General features: G+C 41.9%; 1 protein-coding gene across 1 annotated transcript in view; it reads right to left on the minus strand.

Annotated features, from left to right (window-relative positions):
* The window catches only part of SEPT9 (septin 9), a 234,837-nt gene that overhangs the window by 25,095 nt on the left and 196,682 nt on the right, over window positions 1-13,060 (minus strand). Inside the window, exons 4-5 of the mRNA XM_018555696.1 lie at window positions 6,159-6,353; window positions 4,094-4,222 (exon numbers count right to left, since the gene is read on the minus strand). Of these exons, the coding sequence (XP_018411198.1) occupies window positions 4,094-4,222; window positions 6,159-6,353 (324 nt within the window). The remainder of the gene's footprint in view (window positions 1-4,093; window positions 4,223-6,158; window positions 6,354-13,060) is intronic.

The raw sequence follows: 13,060 nt of genomic DNA on the forward strand, positions 1-13,060 counted from the left end.
TATACTGAGCTTTAGACATTACGAAAGCTTGCATCTTTAATGACTTATGTTAGCCAAATAAGCATATCATTTAATTGCCAAACTTTCTGCATTAATTGACAACTAACATGTTACAATTCTCTACTATTGCTTTAGATTGTTAAGAATGCTGTCCCTCGAACAGAAATAATGAATTACACATATCAATGACTGTATTAGCTGCGGTCCACTACAACAGCCCAAGAGATTACCCCTACCATCTATTGAGACAGTAAGAACGGACTTGATAAAGTTCAATATTTTATGAAGGTGCAGGTACAATTAATGCCTTATAATTGTTATAATGAGTGAAATACCTAGGGGGGTTGTCATGGAGGACTCCTGGAAAAACAATTACCAGTAATCATCCTCCAAAACATCTGAAAACAGAGGGAAAACCCAGCGAATAGTCAGGTTAGGAAACGCAGAATATCCCTTATTGAAGCTCCTAAAGATATGAAAGCTGCTAAACCTATTATGCAGTCTACTAATCTAGGGCAAGGGTAACCTGACCCTGGGAACACAGGCTGCACAGTTATAGCACTGAAAATGTCATGGCTGAAACATACATATATAATCAGAACTATCGGAATGTGGTCATAGTGAAAGAGGTACTGATATTCAAATCTGATGTTCATTCTACTCCCACGCAGAGATGGGAAAGGGGAATAAGGTGCACAAGTAGGATGGCTGCCAGGAACAGAAAACAAAAAACTGCACCACTGCCTGCCAAGAAGTTAACCAACGGGCATTAAAAATAGCTTAGTAAAATTGTAATGAATATTTAATGATTACTTGACTTAGAAAAGAGCGTGATAGGATATGAGCCTGAGTGAGCATTGCTTCACAACATCCATGTCACCTGCTTTGTCTTGAACTGCAAGCTACGGCCCATATCAAACGTTTCTTTAACCCCTTCGTGACGGGAGACGTACACTGTACGTCCAGCCACAAAGGGACCAAATGACTCGTCACGTACACTGTACGTGACGAGTTATTTGCTGCACTAGAAGGCTGCTAACCGCTGAGAATCAGCGGTTACCTTTCAGTAATAGATGTCTAACTATCTAGAGATCCATTACTGAAAGGGTTAACCTTTTTCAGACACCCGATACCTTAATATCGGGTGTCTGAGAGTCACCGCAAAGCAGACACACATGTAGGCTTTTGCCGGCATTCTGACAGCTCGTATAGATCGAGAGATATCTCTCTCAAGCTATACTGGCTTTTTTTTTTTTTATCTTTTGACTTTCAAGAATAGATACAAAATGTTATGTATTAGACACATAATGTATCTATTCTTGAAAGTAGAATGTTTAAGTTTTCTGAAACATTCACTGACAGCTGAATCCTGAACTGCTGCAGGATCAGTGTCACTAACTTATTATCGGCTGTTCTGAAGTTTGAAGCAGCCTGATAATAAAAAAAATGTATTAATTTATCAAGCAGTAATAGTGAGATTAATTCACAATGACTGCCTGATATAATTAAATAAATAACATTTGTCAGTATAAAAAAAGTGAAAAGTGTAAATAAATTAAAAAAAATAGTGAAAAGTGTAAAAAAAATTAAAAATAAGGGACAAATAAATGAATGTATGTATTGCATTTTTTTTAGCTGTGCTGGTTTTGTTAAAAAAAAATACTACAAATCAAAACTGGGAAAAAAAGTTTTTTTTTACGTTTTTTCCTCTTTTTTTAATTTGTATTTGTCCTAAGTGAGGCGTTAGACACACATATGTGATATAAATATATAGCCCTATCTGTCCTCTAAAAAACAATATATAATATGTGTGGGTGCACTTTGTAAGAAAGTATATTACTGACGTGGAAGAATCACACAGCAAAAATGTCAAAAGTGTGTCAGTCATTTACGAACAGAAACCAAAAACAAGCTCAGTCATGAAGGGGTTAAAGTGGAAAGATCGATGTCACCTTTCTCCAAAGGCTATGGAGAGGTCAAGTGAGATGTCCAGAGGTTGAATCTCTGTCATTTTTCCAAAACTTGGAGAATATCCTGGGTCAGCACCCATACACCCCAAACCTAAAAGCTTAAAAAGTGTATCTATCGAACACCTACACCCCAAACCTTAAAGTGTATCATTCTAACCCATACACCCCAAGCCTTAAAGTGTATCATTCTAACCCATACACCCCAAACCTTAAAGCTTAAAGTGTGTCATTCTAACCCATACACCCCAAACCTTAAAGCTTAAAGTGTATCATTCTAACCCATACACCAGAACCTTAAAGTGTGTCATTCTAACCCATACACCCCAAACCTTAAAGCCTAAAGTGCATCTATCTAACCCATACACCCCAAACCTTAAAGTGCATCTATCTAAATTCTAAAAATTAATGAATTCTGGGCATTTAAAAAACTAACCCTTGCAGTGTGGGAGAACCCCAACTCTGCTCGTTTTGGGCTACGGTCTAAAATAAAGATATACTCACTTGATCCTGGCTGCTAGACCACTCCACGCTGTCTCTTCTCCCCTGAGCTCCAAGCCCGCTAAACCCCATTGACATTACATCTATACAAGGTACAGAGACATACCACAGCTGGAGCAATGGTGGAGAGAGGTGAGTGGTCATGACCGCAGGACCAAAGATCAGGTAAGTTGACCACATGTAATCGTAAATGGTATGACTGCTACTGACAAATGCGGCTGCTCTCACCCAATCTTTAACTTAAATGGGTACAGAAGCCGCATCCGCAAGGGGACACCTGGGATTCCTGTCACAGGAAGCTCATAATGCCCCATGTGAATGGGACCCAAAAAACTCAAAGACCTGAAAAATACTTTTCCTTCAATCTGTGTTTTCAAAAGGAAATGAAACTTTACCTTGCTTTTCCTGTTCTCTTTCACCTGGTATACATTCCGTGTTTTGTTAAACAAAGCCACCATATAGAGAGGTGAAAATGACTTGGCTACAACAAGAGAGTGCCATGTTGAGTGACACGGTTATAGGAATCTTATTCTGGTGTGAAGTTGTACCAGTAGGCAGCTCTGATTCTAGCAAATCGAATACCAGATTTCTGGAGTCCAATCGATAAGAGCTGAGAAAGCTCAGTTTTCCTGATTATTCCATTTTCTAATAAGAGCGAGAAAACTGCAAACGCGTGCAAACAGAAAAAATTGGTTCCATTGTGCCCTTTAATCCAGAAATAGCCCGGGCCTACAGCACCTCCTGGCATATAGTGATAACCTTTATAGGCATATATTTGAATGACACAGACTTACAAGCCGAGCACAAACATGAAAGACATGATGTTATCTGGAAATCATAACCAGTCAGAGATTTCATGACCAGTCTTCAATGCTGCAGTTTTGTATGACCACACCAGTCTTGGAGTGTTGAATAAAAAGATTTAGGATTATTGACTAGAGCAAGCATTTAATGACTTTTGTAACTGTTTCATGAACACGATGCAGGTCAGTCATTTTCAAGTGGAGATTAAAAATTGTCCATCATGTAAACTGGATGGTACAGAGACTAGAGATGAGCCTGGGCTTGGTGCCAACCCGTTCAGCCACGCCTGTTCAAAACTACGAAAGCCACTCCCCCAATGGGCTATATGGGTGTCAGGCTAAGTAGTATGGCCGCTCTGCTGCACAATGTTTGCAGCGTGTCTTTTGCCCGCTTTCTGGCTTGTGCGTCACAGGTTGCTAAGAGCTGGGCGGAGAGATGTGTGGCCCTTACACATCTCCCTGTGTGGCTTAGTGGCGTCACTGATTGTGCACCATCCAGCAACACCCAACCAGCCTGATTCTCCCTCCTGGCTACTGAAAGGGATAAAAAGGCTACGGGTGCCCCTGCCATGCAGGATCCACCAGAGATTCTCCCTTTCATGTTACAACCAGATGAGTGGAAGTCATCATAAAAGGCTCGCAGATCTCATCTCCTGTAGAACTGGATGAGAAACGTAATTGTCTATGGTAGTTTTCATTCTATTGAAGATCACGTGTATATACACTACAGTATGTGCTAGGTATGATTTATAACATTCGATCCATTGTTCTAGTCCTCATATCCTGCACCTGATGAATTTTTACCCCAGTCCTGTTTCTTACCATGAGTGACACTTTTTATCTCTATAGTTTTTGGAATTCTCTCGTCAGCTGCCGGTTGCACAGATTTTCTGCTGACTTTGGATTTGAAGAGTGTATTTATTAATGTAGATTTTCCAAGACCGCTTTGACCTAAGAAAATAACAAAGAGATGAACAATTGTTACATAATTTACAGTACATGCAGTGTGAGATCAATCAACACTCTATGGGAAATGCAGTGCTCTACATAAGTATTCACCCCCTTGGACTTTTCCACATTTCGTAGTGTTAGAAGCTGTAATTAAAATGGGTTTAACTTGGATTTTTACTATTTGTTAACGCAACGTACTTAGCACCTCAAAAGTCCAAAATATAGATGTGTTTTTATGGTAAAACACAAGTAGACAGTGGTTAGTGGTCACTACGTATTCCAATACTTAGAAGAACCCCCTTTGGCTATACTTACAGCAGGGGTAGGTCTACCAGCTTTGCACATGTGGACCTTGCAGTGTTTGACTCTCTTTCTTTAGCGCTGCTTGGCTGGTGCATTGGTGCATTCCTGAATAGGAATGCACCAATACCGTTTTTTTGGTATAAATCACCGATATTTTTTTTCCCGTACTCGTCGATACCAGAAGTCCGATTAAGGAAGCCGGGCGGTGTGTAATGGCTCGCCGCCGAAGTCCTGCTTACCAGGGAGGCGTGTAATGACTCGACGCCCAGCCTCCCAATTAGCCAAGAAGGTGTCTCCATGCTCCCTCGTCACCAGGTGACAAGGAAGCATGGAGTCGGATTTCTAGCCAATCAGGAAGCCAGGGGGGTTGGGGGTGGGGTAATGACTCGCGGCATGGCTTTACACACCGCACGGCTTCCTGATTGGCCGGGAAGCCAGCTTCATGCTCCCTTGTGATCAAGTGACGATGCAGCATGGAGCTGCACAATCAGGAAGCCAGGGGGCAAGTCAATATCCGCCTCCAAGCTTTCTGATTGGCCAGGAAGGCATCTCCATGCTCCCTGGTGACTAGGGAGCATGGACCTGGCTTCCCGGACAATCAGGAAACTGGGCAGCGTGTAGCGACTCACCGCCCGGCTTCCTGATACCGGAAGTTCTGGTATCGGGATAGGCATCGGCAGCATTTGGCTGAGTACGTGTACCCTGCATCACTAGTAAGCAGCAATGTTCAAGACTTGCCACAGACTTTCAACTGGATTAAGGTCAAGCCTTTGACTGGGCCATACAAAGACATTTTGGTTCAAAGTTTTAAACCACTGCAGTGTCTTGTAGTCTCTTTAAAGTCATCTGCTGGAAGTTGAATCTTCACTCCATTTCAGGTCTAGTGTTTTTTTTTTATTTTTTTGCCAAAGCCAAAAAAAAATGACTTTACCCAGTACAAAATAAAATACTTTCTACTCTATTGAAGTCACTCAGTGTCTCTTCATGTTCTGATCACAACCACAAGGCCCCAAGATCATGAGATGCATTAAACTCAAACTGTACTGCCCACATGTAAGTGCTCTAATTAATTAAACACTGTGTAATTTATTTAAACCTTCACTGACTGCGGTAATCACTTACAGTCCTGCCATGTAAAAATACCCAGAAGACCCATCTACTTCTGGATCAAATTATTTATATATTTAGACTCATATTGTTGGCAACTTTTGTGACAGATGTAAGTTTGGAACTGGAATCAACCTCCCCCCATCATGATAGCGTTAATCATGTACCTTTGTTAGGATATGTATATTTTTGTTTTTTTTATTTTGGGGGGGTCAACAGCATTAAAAAAAGGCTCCAACCAAAGAAAAGAAAAAAAAGCAGCTTTATACATTCCAGTCTGTTGCCTAAAACTTCCCACTGTAGCAAAGCTCCTGACACTGATCCTATACCACACTTCCAGTTGTGTGGAATAGGGAGTCCTCCTTTGGTTGTTGTGGTTGCTCTCACTAACCCCATGTCCTGCAGTGACTAGGATAAGCAGCAGAAACCAGTGGCCAGCCACAACATACTGTATCTCCAATACAATATCCTTAGCGTCACATTTCAAATGGGAATGCTTTACTACCATATGGATAAAGATACTCACCAACCACCATGATGTTCAGCTCGAACCCTTGCTTCATTGCTTTTTTCCTCATCTGCTCCAAAATAGCATCTATGCCCACATATCCAAAATCCATGGTCGGCTTCTCCCCTACACGGGGTGGAAGAGGCTGCTTTACCCCTGCGTCCCTGATCACGTCTGTCATGTTGGCAGCGTACGGCTGAGTGTCCTCAATAACTGTTGGAGAAAGCAGTAAAAGGTAAGTGTTGTGGTTTTACCATTTCAAGGTATATTCATTTACAAGACATTAACTATACAGCAATAGCCATACAGAGCTCCTTATAGCAGCTGCATATTAAAGTGGGACACAAGGCAAACATCTAAATACGGATTTGAAATACACATATGGTTACAGTTTTACCTAAATGTTGAATTTTGGCCAGCCATTCATGTGATACACACACTTCTGGTCAGTAAGATCACCCTGCTTTTCCTGGTTTAGTATTACTGTGTCCAGGGTCAACTTCATGCTTGCTGGACAGAGGTGATTGCTCTTTGTCTGAAGGCACAGAGGTTTGATGCACTTCCTACGTTGGAGCCACTGCTCTTCAAATTAGAAGGGAGCATGAGCTTTGCTGATCACAGAGCTAGAAGTCTGACTCAACAGGGAGTTTATCAGACCTCTGCAATGAGACCACTGCTTCCACACAGAGAGCAAGGGTCCCACTCTGCAGCATGCTGGCACGACACAGACCCTTCTACTAAGGCTGTGGCTGCTTTAGAAAGAAAATGAACTGTAAGACATTGAACACCTTTTGTTTTGATGCATTTGGAATGTATTTAGTGGATTTAAACAGAGGGTTCAGCTGGGCTTTAACCAGGAACTAGGCGAGTCACATGTCCGGCTCTGCAGTGAGAGATACATGTGCAACTCACATTAATGGCTGTAGAAACGTACAAATCCTTTGGCAGGTAATCAGATATGTATTGCAAATGTGTATTTAGCTGTTTGTCTGAGATTTCCTTTAACTACTTTATGCAGCAGCAGCAGTCGTACGGAGCTCCTATCAGCCGCAAATTAATCTGCAGCCTGTCCAACGACCCATTAATGAACACTCGTGATTAAGAATCTGGGCAGCGAACACCGGAAATGTAAATGAAGGTTACCGAAAAGTAGAAGAGGTCGATGACAGTATAAAGATCGGATCAGGAAAGCAAGTTGCCACCTGATTTGGATTCTGTATATTTACCCAACATGTTCTTACACACATATACTGGCTGCTCCCTAGTAAAGTACAAAATAATAGAAGTACATGGAAAGGAAGAAAAAGTCTTCCTTTACCATCCCTGTCATTTTGTATATTGCTCTTGTAATCTGGTGCGAATTGAGATCCTTTTATAATTAAAGCATTAAAGACATGCCTGACGAGGCAACATTTACTCTGACAGTAGTGTTATTAATGGCAAACGTTACTATAGTACGACATTGACAGTTATATTCACATGTATACTTCCTTCCTGTTCCACACTGTGACTGTTATATTAGATTTGTAAATACAAACTCTAAAGGTTATCCGTTGAGAGAAAAGGGGTTCTTTTCCATGAGCTAAAGCACAGCCTTGCACTGAAAGAACGGAGCAGTAAAGGGCAGTCATGTTGCAACACTACCTTCTCTGATTGGACAAGGAGTGGATCCGGCGGAGGCTCCACATGCTACACATGCATCAAACAGTTGTTAATGAAGGCACCTTTCCTCCTGGCATCCCTCGATCAGCTGATTGAAGGAGCCAGTTGGAAAATTCTCAAAGGACCAAGTCAATCAGCTTCTAACAGGTATTCTAGGCCGCTGTCGGAATACAAAGGAAACCGTGGCGGCTTTGTGAACGAAAGTGGATGGAGGAATCTGTTCTATTTTGTTTGATCAGCACCCGATTTGAATGAAACACATAGAACTGTGTATATCCAGCTTAAATTTCCATGACCCGCTGAGCAGCATATGGGAAACCAAAGTCTTTGGGTTCCTGGGGGAGCATGGTTGCAAAGCTGACGTCACCGCCCTTCATCTAATGAGTGCCTTGCATTCATTGATATAAAACTAGGAGTTCTCTGATGGATGATGTGTGAGGAACCCATGTGTATTTACAGCAGAAGAGAAGCTACACAGTACGGATTCACAGATACCGTTTTTTCGGTACCAAGTACCGCTATTTATATTTCGGTACTCGCCAATACCAAGTACCGATATCGGTACTTCCGCTCACATGCAGCTGGCTTCCCAAGCAATTAAGAAGCTGGGCGGTGGGTAATGACTCGCCGCCCGGCTTCTTCATTGCCCAGGAAGCCGGCTCCCAGCATGCTCAGCCATTCAGCATCAAGCCAACTGTTTGGCCAATCAGGAAGCAGGGTCATTAACCATCGCCCGGCTTTTTGATTGGTCAGGAAGCCGTCTCCATGCTGTTTGGCTGGATCGATACGGATTGGCTGGGATGCCGGCTTCCCAGCCAATCCAGTATTGAGCCGGCTTCCCGGCCTGATACTGGAAGCTGGGAGACAGGTCATTACCCCCCGCCTGGCAAGCCAGCTTCACGCTGATTAGCTGGGAAGCACAAATTCTCTGTCTTGGTGCATCCCTACTACACAGTACTCTACGCACTTTTGGGTTCAGATGTATAAAAATTGCAGCAGAAGTAACCGATTAAGCTAATGACTGTGTTCTTGAGTATGTCTGGCCAGAGGCAGAGAAGGAACAGAAGTCTAAAAGACCCCTATTGCCCCAATGAGGAGCACATGGCACTGACTCTGTACTATCACATAAAGGGCTTAAAAGATTCAACAGAAATAATTAAAAACAAAGCCCAGCATCATCCCTTGGGTGAGAGTTATTACGCAACCTGGTCTCATAGTATATTTATATATTATTTTATTTATTTTGATTTTTATGACCTTTTAACTGATCATGGAGATTTCTTATTATGATCTTCAACATCTGTCACAGCAATAAACTAGCTGTTCTCTCAATTCTGAATATTTGAACATGAAATATATTTTGGCTGAACATGGAATGCCAAGCATGCTTTCAAATATTACCCTAAAGCAGATTTACATTAATCATTAATCATATATGGACACCACCACCATATGTACTACCATAGGTATTCCGTTTTTTTTTTTTTTACATATCACCATCATATAAACAGCTATAAAATATGTGGTACAGAGTAAGTTGCTTGTGCTTCTAAGAACATTTCTGAGGCATGACAAGAATGTCTCACTATGCACCACAAACTCCATTGTTGGCTCTGAAAAGCGTTACTTAGTTTACTATATTTGCTTTGCCAATGAAATGTAATGGAACTGCAATGCACGCGTGTATAGTACACGGCTAAATGGGCCCTAAGAAGAATTTATAGAGCATTAAGGATGTCAGTGTATCCATTATTTGGTTAAAGGGAATGTAAAGTAATTTTATTTTATTTTCTAACTATGGTTTGGACTAAAAAAAAAAATGAAAATGTAAAATATTGTTGGCTAAGCAATGTTGCATATAAATATTATGTAGTCTTCTATCCAGCCAACAGATGGAGCTCTAGTCTCCTTTTCATATAACCAGCCATTTCAGCTGTGCTGAAAGAAGCCTATTGTTGTAGCCCAACTCCGAATTGGGGACACTTCCCTTACTTCCTTTCAGGGAAGGTTTTAAAGTCCCATTAAAAATAGTGGAATTGGATTACAATGTGGCATTGCAAATTTGCACTAGAAACTAGACATGTAGAGCACGACCGGTTGGGCAAGACATCAACTCTACTCTCCTCCATCTTCAAATATCCCTGAGGGCAGGTTCACACCATTTTCCGGACCAGATCCAGAACGCAGGGCATTGCATTTTACCACGATTTTGTCGCGGTCCGGATAATTTTTTTATAGCTTAAAATGGGCTGCGTTCCAGTACGTTTGTATGCGTTCCAGACCAGACAAAATGAGACATGCAATATTTTTCTGGGCTGGAACGGACTGCACAGGTGTGCACATAGGCCAGAAATAGCATAGAGATACATTTGGATGCATTTTGGGCCCGGAAACAATCTAGTCTGGTGATGATCTGGATGTGGTATGAATGGGCCCTGAAAGTGCATATAATTTGCAGGATGACTGGGTAACCCGGATTATAAAGCAATGGTGGTTAAAAAAAGAAATACATGAATGTAATATATCTCTATAATTCCTGTACAATACCCCCTTAAAGACCCTGCAAGTACAGAAATAGCTAATGATCTGCCAGAAATGGCCCGACAACACACAGCATTTCTGTGGACTGAGTGGTGCCAGCCCTGCCCAGTTGTTTTTGCTAAACTACTAAAAATCTCCCACTCTTCCATAAAGGCCAATCATTCTGTAACCCCAAGATACGAACTTGGAGGGTTAATTAACACAGGAACTGTGCCCAGGACAGCTATGGCATTTGGCGCAGTCTTATTTGCACTTCAATAGATACAACAAAAACGTTCAACTGTATATTTAAAGAGAACAAAAAGGGAGCAAATAAGAGAAGTGCATTGGAAGGATTGAATGGCTTTACATACCCTTCAGGTAGAACAAATTACAGAGGTTTACACACGTACCTATTTAAATAATGAATGGATGATGCAATATTTGTAATATTCCCAACCTTGCCCGTTCTAGAACTGACACGCCTTTGTTACTTTAAAGAAAAGGAGATCCATGTGTGTATAGAATCCAAAACTAAAATGTACAAATAATCGGTTAAACCATCATTTTGGTGCAGTAATTCGTTCATGCTGCAAGAAAAGAAAAAGCGCTTAAATAGCAATTTCCTGTTGTGGAGGGGTTAAGGTATAGATTAGCTGAAAGGCTAGATGAGAGTGGTTGACATGGGCTGGGGGTGGGGAGCACAGGAAATGGCTGTGTAGTGGTGTGTGCACTGATACAGCTTGAGGTGGTGTCACAGACAGTTAAAAAGTGTTTAGCTTTTTAAAAAAAACAGCCGATATAATACAAAAGACGAACCAGGAAGAAAAGCTTAAGAAAAAGAATTTAGTGCGGACACAAATTTGATGGAGTGATGTTCCGATTGTGTTCATGGAACCATTAACAACTGGAGCTCAGCAAAATCGCAAATTTCACCTAAGCCGCTCAATGAGCATAATTGAACGTTTCTCCTTTAGCAAAATGTCGATGTTTTTGAAATTGGTAAATCAGCTATGCACATAAAAAGCATCCAGAATATTGGCCCTTGTGAATGAAGTAGTAAGGCCCCTTTCACATTGGTGGTCCGATGAAAAACCAAGAGGTGGGCCCAATCGGATGCCCAATACTGGTCTATGGGCAGCCGGGTCTAAATGGAGGGGTGTTACCGCCCCCTCTCCCAACTCCGGCCAGGTCCAGAAAGACGAACGGAACAGAGTTCCATTTTGCCTGTACCGGATTGGGGGTAATCTGATGTAAACAGACATGTCCCGCTACATCCAATTCCCCATAGACGTATATAGGGTCCGGCAGTTTGAGTTCCTCCAATGCAAAATTGGAGGGACACGGATGTTACAGTGGTGACAGCCGATCCATATTGCTCTGATCACGGATTCCCTCTTGATCAGCCTGTGTGGAAGGGGCCCCACAGTCTCATCAGTATTACTCTAGCACAAGGCATAGTTATCCAATCACCTACATGAGGTTTGTACAGAGCTTAGTAGGAACCCTTGTTCCAAATCAGTGGTACCAATGCATAGACCCCCCCCCCACACACACACACACACAACACCGCAATGCAGGTCACAGTCCTGTGTGTTTAAAAATGGCAGACTGTGCATAGGGAGTATACAAACCCTGAAAGGGAATGTATAGTTGTTGTTTTATATAGATTGTTTCTCTTTATTATTGTCTAGTCCTGGGATAGGCATTTTCGGCACTCCCGCTGTTGTGGAACTGCAAGTCCCATGAGGCATTGCAAGACTGACAGTCACAGGCATGACTCCCAGAGGCAGAGAGGCATGATGGGATTTGTTGTTAAAAGCACAGCTGGAGTGCCAAGGGTGCCTTCCCATGGTCTACTCTAGGCTAAAAAAAAAAATGATATGCAAAAATATGAAATACGATTATGTATTTTCACATGCAGTCAGCAGATGGACCTCTGGGCTCTTAGTGTGCTTTCCAGGTGCTCCTTATATGCTCTGATTAAAAAAAAGCCTGTTTACAGCACTCAATAGTTCAAGCGAAAATTAAGACTAACTAATGCGAGCAGTATCTCATCCCTATTTCCTTCGGATGGCAACAAAGAAGAAGATTTTAAGAAATCCATACTAAATGGACACAAAGCCATTAAAATTCCTCTTTAAAGGGTGTCCCTACTTGGCTGCACATGTCTTATGCTCTCTCGTGAACAAGGCACAAATTATTACCTGCCTGCTCCTCACCTTGCCATAGCAATTGGACCTCTCAAACCAACAAGTACCAGTCACAGCTAATTACAACAGTGAGCAGCAAAAGTTTTAAATTGAAATGCAAAGAAAACCTCCCAGTGGATAACTACCACCTGTTTCATGATGCAAGTTAGTCCAGCATTTCCAAAAGATAAATGCACATACATTAAGAAAACAATTGTACATGTATTATTTTTACTTTGAGCCTGCAAAGCATTGCAACCACGATCCATTAGTGCAGTGTTCTGGCTCCTGCAGATTCTTCCTCTCAGCTCCTGTCCATACAAAAGGTGCGGACAATCAGTTACGGGACAGGAAGTTGTATCAATGGACTACAAGTGTGGTTAAAATTGCTGAACTTGTATGATGGCAGATGGAACTTGTAGTCTCTCCATTCACAGACCCTGTGAATGGATGACATGGCTGTGTGGGTGAAGCCACAAACCGCTACTCCCAAATTATAAAAAAATATGACAGGAGCCTGCGGGGAGAAGAACCCCATAATTCAAT

The sequence above is a fragment of the Nanorana parkeri genome, unplaced genomic scaffold (genome assembly GCF_000935625.1).
Source record: "Nanorana parkeri isolate BGI_ZX_2015 unplaced genomic scaffold, ASM93562v1 scaffold209, whole genome shotgun sequence".
Taxonomy (NCBI): Eukaryota; Metazoa; Chordata; class Amphibia; order Anura; family Dicroglossidae; genus Nanorana; species Nanorana parkeri.